General features: G+C 38.2%; 1 protein-coding gene across 11 annotated transcripts in view; it reads left to right on the forward strand.

Annotated features, from left to right (window-relative positions):
* The window catches only part of thrb (thyroid hormone receptor beta), a 104,961-nt gene extending 81,428 nt beyond the window's left edge, over positions 1-23,533 (forward strand). For 8 of the 11 annotated variants that reach the window (XM_018701238.2, XM_051078860.1, XM_018701236.2 and 5 more), the window contains 8 exons: positions 133-183; positions 11,909-12,009; positions 12,107-12,254; positions 12,670-12,875; positions 13,953-14,039; positions 14,495-14,641; positions 14,930-15,188; positions 16,321-23,533. In XM_018701238.2, coding sequence (XP_018556754.1) covers positions 133-183; positions 11,909-12,009; positions 12,107-12,254; positions 12,670-12,875; positions 13,953-14,039; positions 14,495-14,641; positions 14,930-15,188; positions 16,321-16,562 — 1,241 coding nt within the window. In that variant the 3' untranslated portion in view covers positions 16,563-23,533. Of the gene's footprint in view, positions 1-132; positions 184-10,155; positions 11,082-11,908; positions 12,010-12,106; positions 12,255-12,669; positions 12,876-13,952; positions 14,040-14,494; positions 14,642-14,929; positions 15,189-16,320 lie in introns of those variants that run through there. The other 3 variants (XM_018701243.2, XM_018701244.2, XM_018701245.2) reach the window with 3 other exon arrangements.
* The last annotated feature ends 979 nt before the right edge of the window (positions 23,534-24,512 follow it).

Raw genomic sequence — 24,512 nt, forward strand, 5'->3', positions numbered from 1 at the left:
TGCTGTTTTATTAGCCTAGCTGTTGAATGCTTTTGATTTGATGTGAAAAGCAGAGAGGTGCAAGTCTGCTTCTGTCACCTGTTTCACTGAGCAAGTAGCTTTCTTTTAAAGTGCCTCTCCCATCTATTTTAGAGCCAGCAGAAAAATGCTCCCCCCGCTGGAAAGATGAGGCCATTCAAAATGGTAATATTTATCCTCCCTCTCAGCACTGCTTTTCCTCCTCTCTGTCAGTCTGGGTGAGCTCTGGCGTACTCATGAAAAATGTAGAGCTTTTCACTAAAAACTGTGGAGCTGCTTCTGATTTTAACCTCCTTCAGCTTTTGCTTTACACCTTTAAACGACATGAATGACATGATGATTGTGTTTAGATCATATAACTTGGGTAATTAGTCATTTGGTGAAATCTAATTTTTCTTCATATTTCAGGGCTTTCTTTCTCCAACAAAAGTCATAGTCCAACACCCAAACCATTCATCAGGCTTTTAAGGAATGTTTTACTGAAATCTAATTTGAATACCATTTTTGTATAGCTCTATTGTAGGTAGCTGCTGTAGCTATTGTATTCATTTTACCTAAAGTTGTAAGAGCTAAGATTAGTAAATTAAGGGACCCATCTGAAAGTGTTCAAATCTCTCTTAATCACATAGCTGTAATTAACCTCAGACTTAGGTGCAAATGACACAAACATATCTACTTTGCTTTGGTATTCAGGTACAAGAGCAAATTAGCCTAATGAGACCCAAATAAGGGCACGTCAGCTGCATGTAGCATCAGAAATGAACAAAATCAAAGAGGCAGCAAACATTTAACCAAATGGTGCATGAATAGAAACGTGTGTGTTGGAGTGACAGGTCTGATTTAAAAATATTTAGTTACAAATGTATTTTAATGACAAACATGTAATGTGTCACTTGTGTTTGTAGCTGTACTAGCCTGGTTGTGACATGCTGTTAACACAGACTGAATGTTAGAAGGTTATAACATGTATTATTTTTTTAGGACACATGAAACAAGAACTCAAAGGACAGAGAGCTGCAATGATAAGTTTTGTGAGAATTCCCAGCTTCTCTGACTATTAGATTGTAGCAGATGGAATATTTGGGGAATGGGGCTTTTGGATTGTTTGTTGGACAAAACAAGACATACAGTGATGTCATCTCAGTTTCCAGGATATTTTGATGACTTTTTACTGTTTTTGATATTTTATACACCAGTTGACAAATCAAGAAAATAACTTTCTGATGAATCAGTAATGAAAACAGACATTAGTTACTGCCCTAGTCCTGCATCTGAGTCTTGGGCTAAAGGTTAAAACTTTTATTGAGACAACCTGGTTGAAAAAGCATCGCAGAATAGCCTGAAGTCACTTTCCTTCAATTATGGACTACTATTAACTAACTCATTTGCTTTTCCACATGTTTGACTCCTCAGTTAATCAGCTAAGTGATTACTCACGGGTCTGTAATCATGCATTGGATACTTTCCACTTCTCTCTCTGTCTCTGTTTATCTCACTCTTACCACCATTCACTTAAAGTTCCTGCAGAGCTTTTCATATGACTGTAGCACAATAAGGCCAATTTCAAAAGCTATTCATTATAGAGAAATTTTAAATGGAAGCAGCATGCACAGTCTTTCAGACAAAGTTTCCCTCATGCCTGGCAGCTGTTTTATATTCTCCACTGATCACTGGTGCCTTCAAGGACCCCTCAGTCAGTGCTGTCACAGCTTTAACTGACCTTTTCACAGAGGCCTGGGCTGCTAATTTCTGGTGCTTTCTGTTGACTGTCGATATAAAAGGATGACTTTAGAAATGGCCTCAGTACAGTCTAAAGTGTTATCTAAAGTTATCTATATAAATGACTATCTTTTATAATAGCACTTTCCACGTCCTTCCACACTGCATTGCATTGTCCTTGCATTAGATTAGTTAACACTGAAGATTTATGTAAGTGTGTCTGTAAGTGAGCCAGTGGTTTTCTACATTCTTACAGCGATTTTAGTCTGTCCCTCACAAAGAATACCTGTCAGTCAGACAGGATAGGATGTTCTGTTGATTACATTACTGGAGGTGTTGTTCATCTTTTTGTTAGTTCAGCCAAATTTCGTATTGCTGCTCTTGCTAAGCGAGCATCATTCACATGTTTCTCTAGGAGAGAGCGACCAGGCAACGAGAGCCAAATTTACTAAGATGGCTCAGGTACATGGGCAGCAGGTCCAGCAGCTCAGTGTTCAGTAGTGGAGGTGGAGATGGTGCCAATATGGCTGATATCAGTGGTAAAGACAGCCAAAGACTCACTGTAATTGTACAGCCAAAACAAAGAAGAGTGCACCTGTAGCCTGTAGTGATTTCACACATTGATGGTCAAATTCAAGTTCAGGTTAAATCAACAGAAAACACAATGCCTTGCACACAGTTGCTCTGTTTTGAGTTATTCGGCAGCTTTTATTTACAGTCCTCCTCACCTTGTTTGTGGCTCGGGTAACTGTTACACCTGTTTTCTTCACAAAACAATGTTTATATATAATGTAACCAGAGTAAATCTGGCAAAATACATAATCTTTTATTTTTAAACAGATTATATTGATTCACAGATACATGATCTATTTGTGTCAGAATGCAACACGTCTGCACCTGAAAAATAGATGCAAAAGCTTTAATAAATTAATGATAAGATTATTCAGCAAAACAGAGGATTTCAGTCAACTGCCTTAGTTTGAATCACTGTAAACCAGTAAAGAAGTCTTAATCAAACATCCAACAGGCGTTTCAGTGTCACATCTTCATTAGCTCACACTGTTAATAAGGCAGAGCTGAGGATGATTCATAATGTCTCATCACTACCAGAAGGAGTAGTAGTAGTAAGGTTATTTGATGACTAATGATGTCTGCTGAGAGAACTCACTTTTTATGTAGTGTTGAAATGTCCTCGTACTTAATGACATAGCTTGGAATATTCTGGATTTTTTGTTGAAAATTATTTAGCAGCTTTTAAAATTGTCACCAGGTGACTCTCTTTGGAGGTGGTCTGTTATCATTGAAGTAATGACCTCAGTGTTATAGTGTTGAAGCACGTTGTACCTTTGTGGGAATGGACTGTGCTGTATAAATCCAGTTTTCTTGCTTGTTTGCCTCTGTGCGTCTATGAAGCAGCTGGTATTTGTCTCTAGGTGACATCATCATCTCAGTCTGTCTCTCAGCTGCTCAGCTAAGGGAGATACTTGTTCAAACTCAGCTGTGCAATGTTTATTATGCCCAGAGTTTAATTTGGTTGTCCTTCTCTGTCCTGAATTTAAAGTTTCATAAGTTAAGTCTTATCTCTGTTCAAATAGAAATATAGTCTGGCTTTGTCAGCTTTGTTGTGGTGTATAAGTTTAATTGAGGTTCAGTTCTATGCGTCTCAGGAGAGATCTCATTCAATAATGTTTGGCCTCCAGAAACCACTGCGTGATGATTCGCTTATTACATCTCTATCTCAGCAGCAGCTCATTTCCAGAATTCTTAATGAAGTCAGTGAAGTGAAGAAAAGCAGTTCTGATGAATTGTTCATGACAGTGACAATGACAATGGCCCGGTTACTTGAGGAAGTGTAAGTCTGTAGCTATTTCAATGCATATCAGAGCAAGAATTACATGAAACCTTGTTTTAAATCTATTCCTTCATTCTGACTAAATATCTCAATATCTCTAAAATATAAAGAGGGGCTTTCCACACACCAAAAACTCAACTCTGGACCAACATAAAAACATTTTCCATAAGCAGAGGCTTGTTTGTCAAGTTGAAGAACAGATCACAGGTGTGACACAGGGGACCTGCGGTAGTGTGGTACTGCCAGGTGTACAGTCATGATGTTGAATCCAAAATCCATAAATGTTCAAAAAGTCATAGGCTACAGCATAATCCTTACCATACAGTGTACTGTACTGTACGAGTCCTTATAGCTGACTTATGTTCATTAACCCTCAGTTTTAAAGCCCATTTGTTAGAATTATAATATTTTTGTTGTCTTACGCTTTTTTGTGTGGCGTGATGTCAGTTAGACAAAGGTTTCCAGATATGGGGCTCATACTCCTCTACAGGGACTGGCCTTGAGCTGCACTTGAACCTTGCTTTATTTGACCTTGACCAGCTAAATCCCCCCAGTAGGTCTGGGTAGGTACCTCACTCAGCACCTCACCCCTTTACAGTATGGATTTTTTTAACAATAATTGAAATTGAATGTTTTTGACAAGCCCTCGGTGGATGTACACAGTTCCAGCTATATGCAGGGCAGGTCCATCCTCTCTGATCTTTTTAGGGGAGGCTCTGACAGTATTTAGAATGAATCCCATAAAAATGAACAACAGTATCTAAAACAGATTCCTGCACTCCATTCTAAAGTGCAAGATAATCCTCTCAAACTTTAACCTTTACGGATGGGAGCCTTCTGTTGTTCCCCAGAGCTTACCCTGAACTTTAAGGGTAAAGGTTCACCAACTAATGTGCCCTCCTCAGGTAACACAGAGTAGCCGGGGACATCTGGCTCAAGGCATCATGTCAATTGAGGGCCTGGGGTAAAAGAGATTCCTCACATCCAGAAATTGTTCATGACCAGCTTTGAACTCTCAAGGCCTAAAGTAATCAATCAGGGAGGGAATATATCTGTGCAAAGCCCGCCGCCGGGGCACTGCGGTGAGATGCCATCGATGGAGAAGCTATGTTCCTGTTCGTATGGGTAGATTATTGTAAAGTAGTGCTGCGAGGGGAGAAAACTGTCGTTATTTAAAATAGAAGGGTCCGGTTGTTCACCTTAGCTGTCAAGAATGCCTGGAGTTAGCTGCTGGAGCATTTCAGGGGTACGCAGCATTATTTCACCCAGGAAATGTGAAATATTCCTCTGGATATACTATGCCAGCATGTTTTTATTAGAGCCAGGTTAAGGAAAAAGATACAACTGATAAAAAAAGGGGTAAGTAGAAAAATATTTAAATTGCCTAAGAATTGTTTTAGACCATTTGTTTGAGCTATTTACAAACTAAAATGTATATGATGTTTTTTATGTGTAAATATTGAATTGAAAGAAGTGAAGTAAATCAAGCTCCACTTGATTTTGTGTTTTGTGATTGTAATTCTAACATTTAATTTTTTAATTGATTACCTTGTTGAAGCATGTACTATGAGAACATACTATTTTTATATTTACCATGTCAATTTTGCAAAAGCTTCATAGGATCTTAAATAATTATAAAAATATATTATTGTATTATTAATATTTTTGTATTGTACATGCGTCTTTACAAAACCACAGATTTTTAATTGTATAACAAAGGCTAAGCTAAAAAAAAATTACATTTATTTTAATTGAAATATGTGATAAAAACACAAAAAAGGAGGGAGAACCTACCAAGATAATGATAAAAAAACAAGCATAAAATCTCACAAGGAAAAAGCATAGGTGTAAATTCTGTCCACGCAGACAACAGATTGTTTCAGTATTGAGAGGCGTTAGACTCTGTCTGATGAACGCTTAACAGTTAACAGTCATTTAAGAAACTCCAAACAAGATTAGTCCAAGGCAAGGACATCACCTCATCAAAAAGTTAAACTGGTATCAAGCCCTCTTTGCAAGCAGATTTGCCTCATAGGGCCTGCCTCTTACCAGCTGTTGCATGTTGATCACATCAACTTGTCACACACTCACACTTATTACATTAATGGAGTCAGTAATCCCATGGTAAGCTTCTATAACTCCTCATCCAGACAGATTTTAAGTAAACATTGATCATTCATTCATTCTCAAGATTGAGATTGATTTCTATTTTAGAATAAATACAAATAGACAAAAAAAAAAAATTTGACTTTGTTCATTTAAAAGTCAGTTGCTACAGTGGGAAGTAGTGATCCCAGATTTTGATTAGATGTGTGTAGGAAATATAAGTGTAAAAAGGTTAAATCTTGATGTCCATAATTCAGTCATTATTGCTGCAAGTTTAAGGGAAAAACCAGTTAAACAAGTGAAACAATTCAGTGTATCACTTGTTAAATCATTCTTGATACAGGGCTAGTTAAATTACATGATGTTTTTTATTTATCTATCTTTATTCATCTATCTGTGTTTAACAGATAGAGGCTTAAGTGGTTGACCTTTCCATTGTACCTGTCTTTAATGAAGTACTAATTAAGGGCGAGAGCTTGCCAAAGAATAGGTCTAAATAAACAACAATAACAGACTTAAGGTCTTTCGTGGAACAAGACTCTCAGTGATCATCTCAGAGAACAGAGACAAGCTGTTAACGGCCCGAGGACTCAAGGTTTATCTTACAGAGAAATCACGAAGAAAGAAAGAGAGAAAAAGTTTCTATGTAGATAGATTCTGTGTTAGTGTAATATAAAACGTAATTATACACCAACACACACACTTTTATTTTGAGGATATGTGAGGATATTATATTATTCAGTCTACATATAAAGACTGAATAATATTTAATTTATTTGTAACTATTTGCAATGGTTGTTATAGGTATGTGTGGTTACCCATAAATCTACCACAGTTACATTATGTTGACTCACAGTTGTATTATGGAAATAGAAGATTTTTACAGACAGTTCAGAATTTATTATGCAATTCTTGAAATGAGAAAGGGAAACAAGTTTGGATTTAATTTTATATACAAATTCAATGATGACTAATCATTCTTAATTTTTTGAATTAGTTTCTATTAGTAAGGCATTTTTGCCTGTGTAGCAAAATTAGTCATATCAGTAACTGAAGTTTCTGGCAACTGAATTCTAATGAAGACAAATAAAGCTGACCCTCTTCAATTGTAATTCAAAATATATCTGTAAATGTTTATTTTCAAGTTCTCGTATATACTTAGATACTTATATATGAACTGCTTACTGTAGAAATTACACATCTGAACAAACAAACAAAAGATGGCATTGGATCTATAGTTCATTAAGCTAATAGTTCATTAAGAAAGTTATACGTGTTGCAGTTGGTTTTACTCTTGTAAAAATACCTTGAATATAGACATCCCAAGAAATTAGCTCAAGCAACAATTCAAAGACCTAACACTGTCCAGTCTGAATGTGGCAAGCTTTTAATAAGTGAAAGGCTAAGTACTGAGCAAAACCTGAACAACTTGAAGCAGATTTGACATTTTTCCATCAGTAGTCCTTCATTTAACAGAAGTGTCAGGACCATCTCATTCTATTTTGTAATCTAAACATGTTTTACAGCCTGACCTGCATCGCTCTAATGTGCTTCAGGTGTTTTCCACAACTAATGAGATTAAAAAGCCACTGCTCTACAGTCAGAATTGTCACCTCAACATGAGCCGGATGACATGTTTAAGTTGCTTTAAGTGTCATATTATATCTGGACGCATAATCCCTCTGTCAGGCTTTTAGTCTCAGGGTTTCCACATGTATCACAGGATGATTAGCACCCATGCTGGATATGACCTGAACTGGCAGTAAAAGATACTGTATATAATTGTGCAAAGAATACAGATTCTGTGCAACAGAGGTTAAGGTCAGGGTCCCACAGGAAAAAATTTGTCTTGGCTTGAGGGAACCCTGATATATTTTATTATTCATAGTCATAACAGTCTCACAAAAAGCAGAAGAGAATATTGTCAGGTCACTGTACAAGTATAAAAGTGTGTACAAAACAGGCTCTTCCATGAATCACCGGGTATGTCATTTTACTCGTACCCCTGTTGTTTTTAGTCTAACACAGTGTAATTTACTGTACCTGATGCTGATTTCACATTCTTAAGAACATGTGCAAATACAACTCTCTTGTATTCTGAATGTATAATTTGGGGGAATTAGATGAAGTTTTTATTAACCAAGATTTCTCCAAAATAACTAAAACTGTTCAATAGCTTGATAAATAAAAATATCTGCTACACTGCAAATGACCTGCTGTTGGCGATGAAGAATAGAAATTAGATACAAAATACATTTTAAATACTCTAATTAAAATCTTGTTTACATCGTGGAAATTAAAAGTAAATGACACTGTAAACAGTGACATTTGGAACATGGTACTGAACACATGAAAAGATTCGTGACATTCATATTCAGTCACTTGGGGCTTGCTTTTTAAGAAAAATAATGTAACAGTTGGAGTCACACATGCAAAGGATCCCTGATTATCTGTATTTCTTCATAATCCTGTTCACCAAGAGTATTGATTGTCTTTTTTTTTGAAAGACACAAGGGCAAGCGTGCAGACTGGCTGCGATTCAGAGAGTTCAGATAAGTGCAAGCAGCAGGGATTTTAAAGCCAAAACTGCACGCATCTTTACTCAGACTTCACCATGTGTTCACACATTCACATGTCTCCATGTTTCTGGCCCAACACTATGATCCATTAACCAACAAGATGTTCACTGCTGTAGTATTTAGTAGTATGATAATTTGGTAAGAAGATAAAAGGCATTTATATGTGTGATTAGAGCTTACCCTGACTGTCTTTAAAGCTTTTTGAAAGATTGTAGAGACAGAAAAAGAAAAATACATTTTAAAAAAACAGATGGTAATATTCTTTTTTCCCATAAATTTTGGTCTGCTTGGCTAATTCATCTTGATGAGCAGACAGGATCACTGCAGACTGCTGCTAGAAATGAACAGAGACCATCATTTCTTTGCTCTTCCGTAATGAATTTGGATCTCTTTTCATGTGCCTCAAAATAGAAAGCTAAATTATACTATACTCAGATTTACATGACAACGTAATAAGCCTGTAATTGCTGGGTTCATGAGAATATTGGAAACTAAAGTGAGTTCCCAGGCTGGAAATGTTTGAGAAACACTGGCTTAATAGTTAATTGTGAATGAGAATATGTGTATTTCTTTACTCTATACAAAGCAAAGGCATGTTTTAATGTCTTTATTTTCTTATTTGACTTAATCTTTCTATATAGAGTGTCTATATATAGCAATACTATGTAGCAGTAATAGCAGATTATGTTGCAGATATTATGAAATGGCTCTAAATTTAACAAAACAGTACATATTCAGAATATCAGAGAAAGTACTAGTATACATGGAAAGTGAAAGTAAACATGTGAATTCATAAAATCATCACATTTAACATGACTGATAAATGTGTTGTTAGTTCAGTGCTAACTGGTTCCTTGCAGCATCCATAACCAGAAATTACAGACCCAACAATCAGAGGCTCCTTTTTGGATTCTGGAAGGTTTCCTGTGTGTGTGTGTGTGTGTGTGTGTGTGTGTGTGTGTGTGTGTGTTTACATTAATAACAGCATTTCTAAGAACTACTTTATAGAACAACCTGTTAGAACCAAGTATGAGGAAACGCTGCTATATTATTGAAGAAGGCATTATGAATCCCAACAGATACACATCCTCGCCATAAGGCTTATCCCATCTTTATAAAACAGGAGGCCTAATCAATATGGCTGAGTTTGTAGTCGGTGTCTAGGACAATAGGTGTATTATCTGAAACAGATCATGCAATGTGTCGCTCAGTGTGTTGCTGGTGTGTCCATTTGTGTTACATTTTGAGGAAACAATATTGATATTGCAAATTACAACCATTCTTATTTTAGGCTAAAAAAGTGTCATCATCAAACTATTTACAAATGTATTTATTTTGTAAGATTTAAATTTAAATAATGCAGAATGTGATTAATGAAAAAAATCTGTATATTCTTTGATATATTTTAATAATAGAAAAGACTTTGTTGTCTTTGTATTGTTTGCTACCTTGTTTTTTGTTGTTAGTTTTTTAAAATTAAAAATAAAAAGTAATTGAATTAATTATAGTGTTGGGGTGTACATTTGGATGCATATCCATGTTATCATATGCAGTGTACAAACAATGCAGATACATACATATATATATATATATATATATATATTATTTGTTCAGTAATCTTAGTGAAGTTAGTTTTTACTTGAATTTTTACTTGAATTTTTATAAAGTTTTGATTCTCAGGTATGTTCAAATATTGTTAAAGTGCTCTTTGCTTCCTGTGCAGTAGAGGTTAAATACATATCACAGTCTTACTGGTAAAACGTCAGGGTTATATGTGTAAAACTCAAACCCCTTCTTAAAGTCTTCTTAGTGTCATAACATTTGCTAAATAGTTGGCAGGAATAATTGTCCGGCACTGACCTAAGCAACCTCTGTTGCGGATTCTGTTTGAAATACCCACAGGATAAGCAAGGGGGTAAATACACAAAGGTTAAAGGTTAAAGGGTAGGAAAGGTATCCGGGTTAAGAGAACCACTGATATTTAGATGGGAACCCTGGTCAAACAGATTTTTAACTTTCTCACCTCAAGTGTTTTTGGAACTTGTCTTTGCTTTCTTTAGAATTGTTTTCCACTCGGTGTAGGTTATCAGATGGTACTTACTGTAGGTGCGACACGCAAGGTCTTAATCTGTGACATCACCACTGTCTGTGGCACATCGAGGATTTGTGGAGTATAAGATTAGAGCTCTACGTCGTCATAACCTTCTGCTTCCCAATTCAGCCGGGTGGTGGCGGGTGGGACAGTTACTAAGAGTAGTCCGTGGTCTGTGGATTTGGCAGATAAAATGTTTATGTGTCTACGTAGGGTCAACCTCTGTTAAGTTTTTTTTTAAACTTCTAATTGTCGCGTTGACGTGGCTTGAGGCTTTGTGTTGGACCAGATTTTTTTTAAAGACCTATTAAGATTGTTCTTTTTTGAGAACAGAGTTTAGCCAGAATTTTTTCTGGTGCTCATCTGTGGCTCTTCATGATGAACTACTGCATACCAGACATGTATGAGATGCCTCATGTTGGAGTTGGAGGCTACACAATGCAGGGCAGCGGGGAACCCTGTATGTACCCAGGTGAGGGGCCAGGGTATGGACACTGTGAACCCCAGCCCCTGCACCACCCGCCCTGCATGGAGCAGGCTTGGCTGCCCAGCCAGCACTACTCGTGCTCATATGCTGGTGGCCCTCCTGTTTTTAAGAACGAATATTGCAGCATGGAGATTCCTCTCAGTCATTGCCACCATCAACCTGAGTATTTCCCTGAGATCAAACCCCAGTTCTCACACCTTCAGTGGATGCAGGGGGTGCACAAAAAAGGTATGACGTCTAGATTGTGACTGTTCACGTCTTCTCGATGAAAAGGAGATTTTTATTTGGGCAGAATTGGCTGCAAGGACACTCAAGTATTGAGAAATGGTCTCCATTGTTTTATGGTTGTCTATCTGGATTGTGTGTTCCATGTTTCTTTTTTTAAAATAGTTGGTAATTAGTGATGACTCCTAAATCAATGAATCAATGATGTCTGGGATTTTTAAATTAGGTCTGATAAGCGTAAATCCAAGACTTAAGGCATCATGCGGCGGCAAGTCTGTGAGCTGGACTTGGTGCATCTGATGGTCCGAGTTTTTGAGGCGGGTGGGGGGTTCCTTATTGATTGATGTTGAGGCAACAGAAGGCCGATGCAAGATGAATTATTGCTTTCTTCACAACCCCCCAAAAAAGTATTGATCAGTTTCTTAACCTCCGGTTTCAGAGGTCAAACTGCTGATCTCATTAAGCTGAATCCCCAAAAATGGGCCAGTGAGTTAACTGGAAGCAACAGTGTTCTCTGCGGAAGTCTGCGTTAATCAAATATTAGGTGTTATACAATTGGACATTCAAGAGTCAGCGTACCTATGTGACTTTGCAACAGCAAACAAAATACAGAAATAACATTTAAACAAAAAAAACCTACTGCATTTGGACTAAAATCTAAAATTATAAAACAACATGAAATGTTATATTATTATTAAAATTGCCTTTTAATTCACCAGTTAAAGTTAAAACAACATTAACTAAAATACACAACAACCATTTACAAACCCAGTGATCTTTTTTTTTTCTTTTTTTCAAAACTCACATTAACAATCTGCTCTTCTCTCTAGGGTACATACCAAGTTACCTGGACAAGGATGAGCTATGTGTAGTGTGCGGGGACAAAGCCACAGGCTATCACTATCGCTGCATTACCTGTGAAGGTTGCAAGGTAACACAAACGAGCCTTTGAACGAATCGTAGCAGCAACTTCATTCACTCATCATAATTTGGAAACACTCCTGAGCGTCTGACCATCTGCTCTCCAGGGTTTCTTCAGGCGGACGATCCAGAAGAATCTTAACCCAACCTATGCTTGCAAGTATGAAGGGAAATGTGTCATCGACAAAGTGACCAGGAATCAGTGCCAGGAATGTCGCTTCAAGAAGTGCATTGCGGTTGGAATGGCAACCGATCGTAAGTTTTAGGCCCAGATGGCCTCAGTGAAGTGATACTTAAGATAAATGAATATTGTTTTGACTGCTTTTTTGTCTTGTTTTTTTAATGTGGAACATCAGCTATATATGGCCAAAAAAGCAAAAAAAAAATAATATAGTGAGAAATGCATTTACCCTGAATCTCAAGCCTCTTGCAATGGTATTCAAAGTCACTGAGCAAGAACCTCAAGGATACTTCTGAATATTGTGTCCACTGTGTCATTCACTGATTATAAAGCCATAATTTCTGCCTTTTCAGCAGCAATGACCTGTGTTTTCAAGTATATCACCAGTTCGTCGTGTCATTCTTTTCCCTCCTCCTCCTCCTCCTCATTCCTGTCCACTCTCATTGTCTCTCTTTTTCTTCCTCTGCTTCACCCCTCCTTCCACCCCAGTGGTGTTGGACGACAGCAAGAGGCTAGCCAAGCGGAAGCTAATCGAGGAGAACCGGGAGCGCCGTCGGAGGGAGGAACTGCAGAAGACGGTGTGGGACCGACTGGAGCCCACCCAGGAGGAGTGGGACCTCATCCGTATGGTGACTGAGGCCCATATGGCCACGAATGCCCAGGGCAACCACTGGAAGCAGAAGCGGAAATTCCTGGTGAGACATCCTCCTCCTCCCTCCCTTCTGACCTCAGCCTTCATTGTATTGATTACCCTGCCTCATTCAATCCACCTCCCCTCCCCTACCTTCCCCTCCCACCTGTCCCAGACCCCTTCCAAGTCATGCCCCTGTCTCCTCCACCTCCACCACAACCACTGTGCCACTGTTCCCTGTGTTAATATGTCCATGTGTTTTTTTGTATCTCCTTGTAGAGTGGGGAGAATTAGCTGGACGATGGAGAAAAGTGTGTTCCTCAACGCAGCTGCACTAATTTATAATGGAACATCTTATTCTTGTCTTTTTATATGTCTTACCATGCAATGATCGTTAATCGCTAATACTAATAACTTGCTTTTTTCGTGCTGTTTCATTTTCCTTTCTTTCTGTTTGTAGCTTTTGAGTTTCACACCTCAGCCTCTTTTGACTAATTTTGTTTCTTTTCTGTGAAGTTTAATCGCTCTGTCCAGATTGAAAGTCTGTCAGCTGTTGACTTAATTTTGGGTTTCTATGGCACGATCAGAGGAAACACTTATTAACGCATTAAACTGAATTTATATATATCTTTTTGGCGTTGTAGAGAAGCAGTTAAGACGGGGATAGTTTTTTTTTTTTCAAGATTCATCGTGGAATTTGCTAAAATTTTCGGAAACTTTGAGAAGACTGGGGAGATTATACAAACATACAAACGGAGCAGAATTTTTTTCCGCTACTTCCGCACTTGAATCTCATTATATAGTCGTACTGGGAATTCGCGTTCTCCACTTTAGAAAAACATTGAAAAATTTGCTGAATTGATGTTTTGGTTGATCGAAGTAGCAGAAGTTGTAAAATAACATGTAAATAATATTGAAAATTCCAGCGTTCGATCGTCGTTCGAGTGTTTCTGAGGACCTGTTTGAAATTGTGGTCGTCAGCCTGAATCTCACCATAGAAACCCATCATGGATTTCTGTCCTCACCTGTTTCCTATCTGCACACTCTTTCATCTGTCCTCAGTTTTAACTTGTTTTCTTTTTAGTTGGCTTGACACGGGTTCTTCATTGAAACTTCACAATTCCTGTTGATTATCCAACAGGTCGAGGAAGCTATGCTTCTTAATGAAATAACATGTAATTTATTCTATACTTCTGACCAGAGTGCAGCGGGGGTGAAGGAAACTAAGGTAAGACACAGCAGTCAAACATTTACATTGAAACTGATGAACTGCCTCAAATGGTGCCTGATACAGTGTGTAGTCTCATCTCCAGTGTCATGATGATATTAATTTACAGTCATTTACATGCACAACTCATTTGATTAAGTGTAATACATACATGAGACCTAGTCTTTGGTGACACGTCCCCATTTTACATCTTTACATCACATTACCCAGTCGAAATTATGTCAGCGAAATCAAAAGTAAACCACGTCTTTCAGCTTTTATGTATCCCTCCATTTTCTTACTCGACCATGAATGCTTTACACTCCTCATCTTATCCTTGAACTAGTTTCATACACAGTGCTAGGTTCAATATTATTCTCAATAAATAATAATAAAATGTTTCTACATGCAGTTTCATTTTCAAATTCAGACTTGGAGACTGTTCAGACATTGACTTTGCCTCCTTGTCTTTTCAGCCTGAGGATATTGGTCAAGCGTCCATGGCTAATGCATCTGAGGGAAACAAAGTGGACATAGAAGCCTTCAGTCAGTTTACAAAAATTATCACCCCTGCCATAACCCGAGTGGTGGACTTTGCCAAAAAACTGCCTATGTTTTGTGAGGTAAGTGTAACTGTTTATTTGACGAAGCTTCATAAAATGTAGATGGAGAACAGACAAGAGAGAGTTCTTAAAGCTCCCTCTGGTGGCTGCACTGTCGGTCAGGCTGTTGGCACCTGTCCGAGTCTCTAATGCTGCTGTCACATTACAGTGGATTTACAGTAAAGCCACCCATATGCTTTGCCACTATTAATTTATCAGATAGATCAATGCCAAAAAATAAGTCTGTACGTGCTATCACCAGCCATATTCTTCTACTAATGCTGCATATCTGTGTCTTCTTATAATCAGCTGCCTTGTGAAGACCAGATTATTCTGTTGAAAGGCTGTTGCATGGAAATCATGTCACTGCGAGCTGCTGTTCGCTATGATCCGGAGAGTGAGACTCTCACGCTCAATGGGGAGATGGCGGTCACGCGGGGTCAGCTTAAGAACGGAGGCCTGGGTGTTGTCTCGGATGCCATCTTCGACCTCGGTGTGTCGCTGTCCTCGTTCAACCTGGATGACTCTGAGGTGGCTCTCCTCCAAGCTGTCATCCTGCTTTCATCCGGTAAGCACCTGGTGTCTGGACCCTCTTTATGCATGCATATATGAGCTCTTTTTTGTCATGTCTTTTATGTTATATTACAATTTTTCAAGTAATGCCATTAGTTTCCAGACACCTCCATTTATCTATTTTCCTTCCAGGAGGCCATACCTTACACTTAATGGTTGCACTGACTTAAAGTCAACTTTCTAACAGAGAAGAATATATTCCTTTAGAGAAACAGTGGAAATATTACAGTAAAGTAAAGCAGTCATTTATTATGAAATTGTACATATTTATAAAGACCACAAAAATGTGATCTTATTTTAAGTACTGCTTTGTTGTCTCATGCACAGTTTGTGTGAATACTTGGTTTTGACATGAAATCCATACCACACTACAGTTCATTCGGTTAATCACCGTAATTGTTCTGAGGAGCTTTGTCCAGCTAGCTTGGTTGTGACTCCACAAGCATTTTTTCTGTGTGCATCTCATTGAAGATCAATACTGTTCTGCTGTGTGTTGTACATGCACACATGACATGGGGTTAACCTGCCCATCTGTTTTGTCCTCTGACACACTTACAGTAGCCTCTAAGGTTTAATCAATACCATTTTCAAGGTTTAAAGTCTAAAGCCAGTATTTCTGCATGGGAAGATGATACTATACGCTATAATCACTATCTTTACATGTGACACTGTTTGGTGCAAAATTTTTTTTTTTTAATTAATCTAATTGGCATTTATAGCAGAAGTACAGCTGGCACCATATTCAAGTCAACAGTGATATTTAACAATCTAGCTATTAAGCTAGTACAGTTACATAATTATAGCTAGTTCACTAGGTGAGAAAACAAAGTTGCAGCATCTACGTGATCCTGTTTCATAATCTCTTGAAGTGTAATTATTAGTAATTGGATACTGCACCTTCAGTGACCCACCTACTTTGCTGCAGTGAACGGCTCTTAAGCAAAGTGGGGCTGTAGGTAGCGTAACTGTTTTATATTTGTCTGGCAATCAGTTCTGGTTATGATTACACTGTACATTGTATTATTATTCCCATTATGAATATGAATCAGAAAACACTGTAGAATGTTCTATCTTAAATCCCTGCAGTACTCTAACTAATAACATTGTTTATGTCTTATTGTCTTCAGATCGGCCAGGCCTGAGTAGTGTGGAGCGAATCGAACGCTGCCAAGAGGAGTTCCTGCTGGCCTTTGAACATTACATCAACTACCGCAAACACAAAGTGGCGCATTTCTGGCCCAAGCTGCTAATGAAGGTGACGGACCTGCGGATGATCGGTGCCTGCCACGCCAGCCGATTCCTTCACATGAAAGTGGAGTGTCCCACCGAGCTATTCCCTCCCCTCTTCCTGGAGGTCTTCGAGGACTGACCAATGGATTTTAGTGTATGTGTGTGCGTGCGTGCATGTATGTGTGTGTGTGTGTATGTGTGTGTGTGCATCCGTCAGCGCCTGGGCACCCTGGTGGTCTCAGGGGTGGAACCAGCAGAAGGCCCGTCACAACAAACTTTCTATTAGCACTACTGAGTGTCACTTCATTCCATACATTAGGAGTAGCTCTCTGGTCTAGTTTTGGATGGAACCATTCCTTACAGTGCGGGTACATGTGAATAGCATTTTGTCCTCTTTTTTTTTCTTTGTTTTTTTTTTTTCTTTGTTTTATTATTTTGTTTGTTTGTTTTGTTGTTGTTATTGTTGTGGATATAACCTCTCACCTCGGATATGTGTTGATGATTGTACAGTTGGCATAATGGTGATTTTATCAACACCTGTTTATTCATTAGAAACCATGCAAATGTTGTATTTTCCTTCCTTAATGTTTAAAAACTCAAAATGGCTGCTCACCTGACACACAAAATAAGACATTGTTAGACATTTGTTAGCCTTTCCCCACCTGCTTGACTTTATTGGACCCATTTGTTGGTTAATATGTTAACTGTCATATAGTCTGTCATCCATCTGGTGAGTGTCTGAACTGCTCAGTGCCTCACCATCATACTGTGACCTGACCCATTTATAGCAACCCTCACTGTAATGGACAACAGCTCACAGGCCTTTGTAAGTCTGTGTGTAGCCACTCATCACAACGCTCATGTGTGCTGCGTTCCAGAGATGTCGGAAAAATCTGAATTTTTGCAACAGAACAGCAACTTAAGACAAACCTCAAAGTCAGAAACTTGAAACTTTTCTGTGCCACTGTTATTTGATGTCACATACACATAGTGACACACTACACAACAATACTGCTCAATTTGTCATTTTCAAAAGACACATAGCGTCAAGTAAAATCTGAGCATAAAATTTGCTAATGCTAATGTGCAATGCTAAATTTGTCAAATCTCATGGAGAACATTAGATTCTGCAATATGACAGCATAATAGGGACATGGCAGGTGAAAAAAAAACAAAAAAAGCATGCATTTTATCCCTAGTATGAAAGGGCATAAATGTCAGAGATTTATTTTGGAAACACACGAGCTTTACGTGGTTTTGGACAAAAGAGTCTACCAAATGAAAGTGTGTTTATATGACAACCAAGTCAGAAATATGCAAGAAAAAAATGTATTGAATTAAACAGTTTTACTTTGCCTTTAAAATACTGTATGTTCTCACATGTAGAGAATGTCAAAACAGACTCTATTCAGAAATCTAGTTATTTAATAACAACTTATTTCCATAGCATATGTTCAAGTTCTGAGATGATCAGGTCTACGTAATAGCTTAAAAACAACTCTACATTAAGAATAAACGGGTGTCACACTGTATGTGTCACACTGTATACTGAAGAAAGTAAGGGACAGTATAGGGAATAGCACGCAAACCAATTCCTGGGTTTCAAAGGGCTGCCTAATGGATATTAACTATGCTGAACTGAGGAGTGGATGTTAATGGAATGAGACAAAGGACATAAATTATTTTCTAGGTGGTGTTTATGTGCTTACTCAAGGTCTTACCCTACATCTACTGAAACTGATCGTCAGGGGCTTTTTATATAAGAAATGCAGAGGTCTCTTTAGTCAATTTAATTGATTAGTTGATCAACAGATAAATAATCTGCCACATTTTTGGATATGTAATCAATAGTTTTAGTCATTTCAAGCAAAAAAAAAAAAAAAATCCCTTCTTCCAGCTTCTCATGTGGTTCAACTTTTTTTTGTCTTATGTGATTTCACATGTGAAATCTTTGGATTTTGGTTTGACTGGTTGAGCAAAATAAGCAATTTGGTTTTGAATTTTTCAATACCTTGTTCAGCATTTTGTATACCACATTATTAACTGATTGATCAAGGAATTTAAACAGCAGATTAACCAATGATGAAAATAGTTAGTAGTTGCAGTGTATATAAACAACTGCATCATATATGAGCCTGCAACTGGCAGGGTTGAAGTATTGCAGGGCACTAATGGCCCTAATTCTCTATGGTAGCTGTGTCTGGGTGGAGAAAATTGTGCAAGTGTTTGTGTTTATTGCCTTTATTTTTCCAAAGTGGACCGTGGAAACACAGAAAGGTTATAATTCCGAATGCACTTGCTGTTGATTCAGACTTCCGACATTGAAAGGATTGCAGTAGTAGCATTAAAATGAGCCTGTTCATCATTGCCAGAAACTGGTCAGGTCTAACTAAAGCACACAGTGACACTGATGTCAGGAAAAGACAATCATATAGAACTCATTTTTGTGTAAGGATGCCACATGCTGTGCCAAAACCAAGTGAATGATGCCCTCTTTATTGAATCCCTGCTGGGCTTTCATGGTGATGCTAGTTAGTGCATGCCGCTCACAGAGTCATTCCTCTGACTGGTGTGTTAGTCCACGTTAGCAGCTTTGACTATAGAACCGGTATGAGTTTTAAGTGTTTCATCTCGGGCCATGTTGCCTCACTAGTCACACATACAATGATTTCAACCATTTTGTTTTTGTTTTTGTTTTTTACAACTCCCTGCCAATGGGAGACTGTATGTTAAAACAGTGACGTCATGGTGCTATGGTGGGTTGGGGAAATGGCTGATTGAACTGTCTTGTCTACATGCAGAAATGAACATTATCTGTTTGTATAACAGCCAACCACCCTCTTATGATGGCATGCATATACACTAACACACAAACATGCACATATACAGTACATACAGTATACCTTTCCACATACTGTACACATGCACATATATGCATGTGCCTAAATAAAATATGGGTCAGACCCCACCACTGTGACCAACCAGTGGGATTTGGAGGCCAAGTGAACGTTGGCTGGCCCAAAAACAGTATGATTCATCATCAGCAAGGTACACTGAGAGAGCTGGTGAGATTGTGAAAACGTAGCGCTCTGTCCTTTCTTTTATTTTAGCTGATATGTTCTTTTTTGTTGTTGTTCTAAAAGCTTCTCTATGATATTGTTGTTTGCAATGTGACAAACATTTGCTTTGTATATCTCGCTTTTTCAAGCTTCACACTACTCCTCAAAGCCGCTTGTGTTTTTTTTTTTTTTTTTTTTTTTTTCTCTTTTCTGTGAAGTGATGCCTTTTATCAAAGCAATAGACTTGCTGCAGTGTTTGAATGACCCGGACCTCACACACACACCTCGCAAACTGTACAGATTCAAAATAAATGCACAGACAATCAGAGGGAGAGAGTTGAATGGGGGAACAGGCACCCAGGCTCAGACGGTCCCGTATGGTATGTAGGGCCGGGCCTTGCTGAGCCAGAGCCATTTGGAAAAGTAACATTGGCTACGTTTCCATGCACCCCTGACGTCCACAGTCCTGTTGAATTCATCTTCATGTTGTTTGCAGGAGCCTTTGATACCCTGTGACTGAGCCTGCCCTGTGACCTAACATGATGCGTGAATGTCAGAGGCCACAGGCAGCGACAAGATAAACAAAAGTGAAAAAATGTCAAAGAAATTTGGTCGGTTATTACAACCAGGAGCTGGTTGCACAAACATAACAGATGTTAGACTGATCTATAGCTTTAGATCAGTCTTAATTTTGTTCTTAGATTAGTATAATGGCCTTTATCCACCAAATAGTCCCAGAAGCTAAACTCAGGAACTAAATAAGGACCTAAACGTCCCTTTGGTGCATTTGTGTTGCGTTTCAATTGCATCTGAAGAACTGTAAAGATTAGACTAGCAAATTGCATTAGCAAATTAGACCTAAAGAGGATTAAAAGTGACAACTTTGTTTGAGACTTGATCTTTTTAATGCAATGGGATGACAAAACTGTCATCTGGTTGTCTTTTGTAATTTACTATTGCATGACTGTTTAATGTTCTACTTCAGTATGTAACAACATTGAGTCAATAGTTAGCTTGCTCTCTCTTACCTCTTTTTTAAACTTTTAGACTAGTCTCAGGAATTCGGCTGCATAACTTTCTTTAAACATCAACAATATAAAAAAATCCCATGCTAAGCCCCAATATGCTAGCAACAACTATAGCATGCTTGCAGTCTGAATGAACGTTGTACACGTGCTGTAGCAGTTTGTATGCTTGTGTTTGACCAGTCACTGACATACAGTACTGTTAATGCCACATACTACCTCAGGAGCAGGGACTTTTTGGAGGGCGCAAACTGTGGCCTGGGAACCAAAACTGGAACTAAGTTCCTGCAGTCAAAATGCAAGTCAAGTTCCTGAGTTTCTGTAAATGTTTCTGGATTCCTGCACAAGTAAAAGGCCACAATGAGAGTTAAGATACTTGCACAAAATAAAAAGTGAGTCATTTTAAAGCTGCATTGATTTTTTTTTTTTTTTTTTTTTTCGCCATTAGGGGGTAGAAGTCCACAACAAGCTGATGTACACACAGTCTTGGCAGTTTCACTTTAAATGTTGTTGCTAATGTGTTAGCAAACAGTTACATATTTGCACATCCATGCAGAAACAGAGCAGCATTAACATTCACTTGAAGTCGTGTTTGTGGCCACCTGATGAATGTAAGTCAAATATTCGTTCTCATTGTTGTAGTTTGGTGTGCACCAATTCCTGAGGGAAATATCAGACTTTTTAGCTGCTTGAGCGATAGATAGCACACAGTGGGTTTATCGGAAACCTGGAAATGGTTGATTAGTAGACTTTAAAGCCTAAAGCTACTGCATCTCAGAGCTTTTCATGGGAACAGTCAGAGCAATTTCAGTGTTGAAACCAACTGAGTGTCCTTCTCCATTATATATATATTTAGTGCCATTTCTTTGATATCTTTCCAGTGTTCTGTCTTTTCTTTAGCTTTTCCCAAATCAAGATCAGTAGAATATTTTCATCATGTCTTTCAGCGGACTTCCATTGATCAAATAACACTGCAGGGTTAGCATGGACAAGAGGGTTACTGTGACCAATTACTCTCCCTTCCTGCTTATAGGATTGTGAGTATAAAATTGAGAAAGACGTCAACAAAATCTGAATCTTTGTTTAAAGATAGACAAGTTTAGATTCGTTTTGTGGAACTGAAGAACTTTAATATTGGTCTAGAGTGTGACTTTTAGTCAGATCAAAGTTATATCCAAAGTCTGTCTGTGCAGCCAGCCCCAGGTTCCCTTACTGTGCACTGAAGAATTCACCTTGTGCAAAGGAGAACCAAAAAATAAAGTTTTAAAAATAAACGTACAAAAATGCAACTTCCGAACCAAGCCAGACATTACAGCTTTTTTAATATATGAAATGAATGACTGTTAGCTCAACCAGGGCAGGTTTTTTATGGCAAAGTAAGCCACCAAAATCTCAGCTTAAAATTACTAACACTAACCTCAAAGTTGTATTAATTAGTTTTAGTCAGCCATTTGGTTGTAGACCTCCACAACAAGCTGAAAATCACTCGTGTAACAAATGATGTCCTTTTAAAGTTGATTTGGCTACAGGTATTCTAACTATTGCTGACTTACACACCTAGCAGACATGGAGCTACATTAGCACTCATTTGTGGAGTTGTGTTTCTGGTGACCTGATGAATGTTCCTGTTTTGATCTTCGACAACCTCTGAGAGAAATATCTGGCGTTTTAGCTGCTACTGTAACACCTCCGTTATCTTTACCAGCTTGTGGATAAATGTATCTGTCTGCCGTGTGATGCTGGGCAGGTAGTGCTAATCTGAGCTTTTTGCTGATATCAGCTGCCTGCCTAAGTTGATGAGAAAGCTAAGAGAGATCCAAAACAGTACAGATGTGGGCCATAAAACCAAAACAGGGAGCTGAAATATCCTAAAATGCTCTGTAACGTTGATGGGAGCTGAGTCATTTGACTCATTGTTCACATATAAATACAGAAATTGGAGTAAGCATTGCAGACCTTAACATTCTGTCTACATGAATGTGTAGACAAGTGAAATGTGTGTGTTTTTGTACAATGTGTACAATGTGTGGCATGGATGGTCCAAGGAAAATGTTTGAAATGTACACATCACACATATAACCAGAATTACCTGAATTATATTTACAGAGCTGTTGGTGCATGTAAACATAGTCAGTGCTGACTGCTGGTTCAGAAAATGTTTACTGTTCCTAAAGAGGTGCCAGTACGCTGTTATCTCTCCCACGAATTGTTACTCTTAATGTTACTCAGTTATAAACCAATAACAAGAGTTGCACCATAGAAAAGCTATTTTACAGTACAAAGGAAAAAGGATGTATATTTTCAGACTGCAGATTTTTTTTTTTTTTTTTTTTACAGATGTTGTTAGCATAATATGAATATACTGTTTTGCATAGCGTAAAAAAAAAAAACAGTATCTTGCTCTCAAACCCATTTCCACATCTCTGCAAAAGAACTATGAGCAAGATGTTAAAAATCATTAAAAACACTTAAAAAATTAGTACAGCATTAGTTCTACAATTTAAAAAATCAATTATTACTGTAGCTGAACTTCACTGTCAGTACAAAAAGCACAGCTACACATGAACACAGTTAAGGATAACTTCTTGGTCAAAGTGTAACCAGCATCAGAGAAAACGTCATCCACCATCAACACAGACTTCTCTCCTTATGTGTTTGAGTGTCTTCTTGTTCAACTCATCTGTTCAACACGTACTGGAAAACCATCATGGAGAGGAAGGGAGTGAGATAAAGTGTGTGTAGGTGTAAGAGTGAATCTGTGGCAGCAAACCAGAAGATGCAGAAAGTTCTGTTTGCTGTCTTGCACTCTGCATTTTACTGGAATTATTGTCCAGTAGCTGTCCACAGCTGGGCAGTGCTTTGACATGAGCATAGAAGACTTAAAGAGGAAATGATTTGCTCATGGTTAACGATGATTGCAGCTAATGTGAATTGGCTCTTGAGAATAAAGATGGTTTTGAGAGAATTTGGTTTTGTGCTTTTGCTTCGGTTGCAGTTTAATATAAAGTGAATTTTCTTACTTTGCAGTTTGCTTGTGAGTGTCATTAATTAAAATATTTTATATATTTTTAACCAGATTTTTTTATCCTCAGCTGTCTTCTGCACTACAATGTTATTTATCTGCACGACTTTGCTTTTGTCTCAGGATGATAATGGCCTCGTGTTCAATAATACAGCCCAGTATCACAAATTAAAAATTTGTCTCAGGGAACTTTAGAATGTGTGCAGTATATAACCACCCTCAACTGTCAGATTGGATAAGGAAACCCCAACTCCCCACCCAAGAGTAACAGAGGAGGGACTCCTTTCAGATCAGACAAGATATTCAATAGATGAATAGGCTGTGGCTCACCCACTAATCAGGTGGGATCCCTAGCTCTTTTTCATTTGCGTGCTCAAGTATCCTTGGCCAAGATACTGAATTCTGCGTGAATGTGTGCACATGTGTTAGAGTGCCCTGTATATAAATAAAACAAGTGCTGTATGAGTGTGTTTGTGAATGGGTGAATGTGACCTGTGGTGTTAAGTGCTTTGAGTGGCTGATGTGAGTAGAAAAGTGCTGTATAAATGCTGTCCATTTACCATTTATGTTGTTTATAGAGTAATATAGTAGATTTACAGTATGAACAATCAGGATAACACTGTAGACTGTAAACCTGAATCTCCTGGAGGATGAAGCAAGAGCCAGAGAAAAATTAGGTCCCAGGACCGCCAATGGTCCAGCACAGAAGCCTGAGTGAAATGAAAGGACAAGGAGAAGCACTAGGGAGACAGAGTGAGATAGACTCATAGTTTTGACAGTGGTGTGTTTGAACAACAACAATCTGGGAGATGCAGTGGTTTTCAAAATGTTCACACTAAATGTAACCAGCAGGACAACATGAACTCTACTGTTCCAGAGGGAGAATGATAACAGGCCAGGAGTAATTTAAGACTATTGATTAACTGAAAGTTAAGGTGAAATTATGAGTTTCAGGTTTGCATTTAACAGCCTCAGCTCAGTAA

The sequence above is a fragment of the Lates calcarifer genome, linkage group LG3, assembly GCF_001640805.2.
Source record: "Lates calcarifer isolate ASB-BC8 linkage group LG3, TLL_Latcal_v3, whole genome shotgun sequence".
NCBI lineage: Eukaryota > Metazoa > Chordata > Actinopteri > Centropomidae > Lates > Lates calcarifer.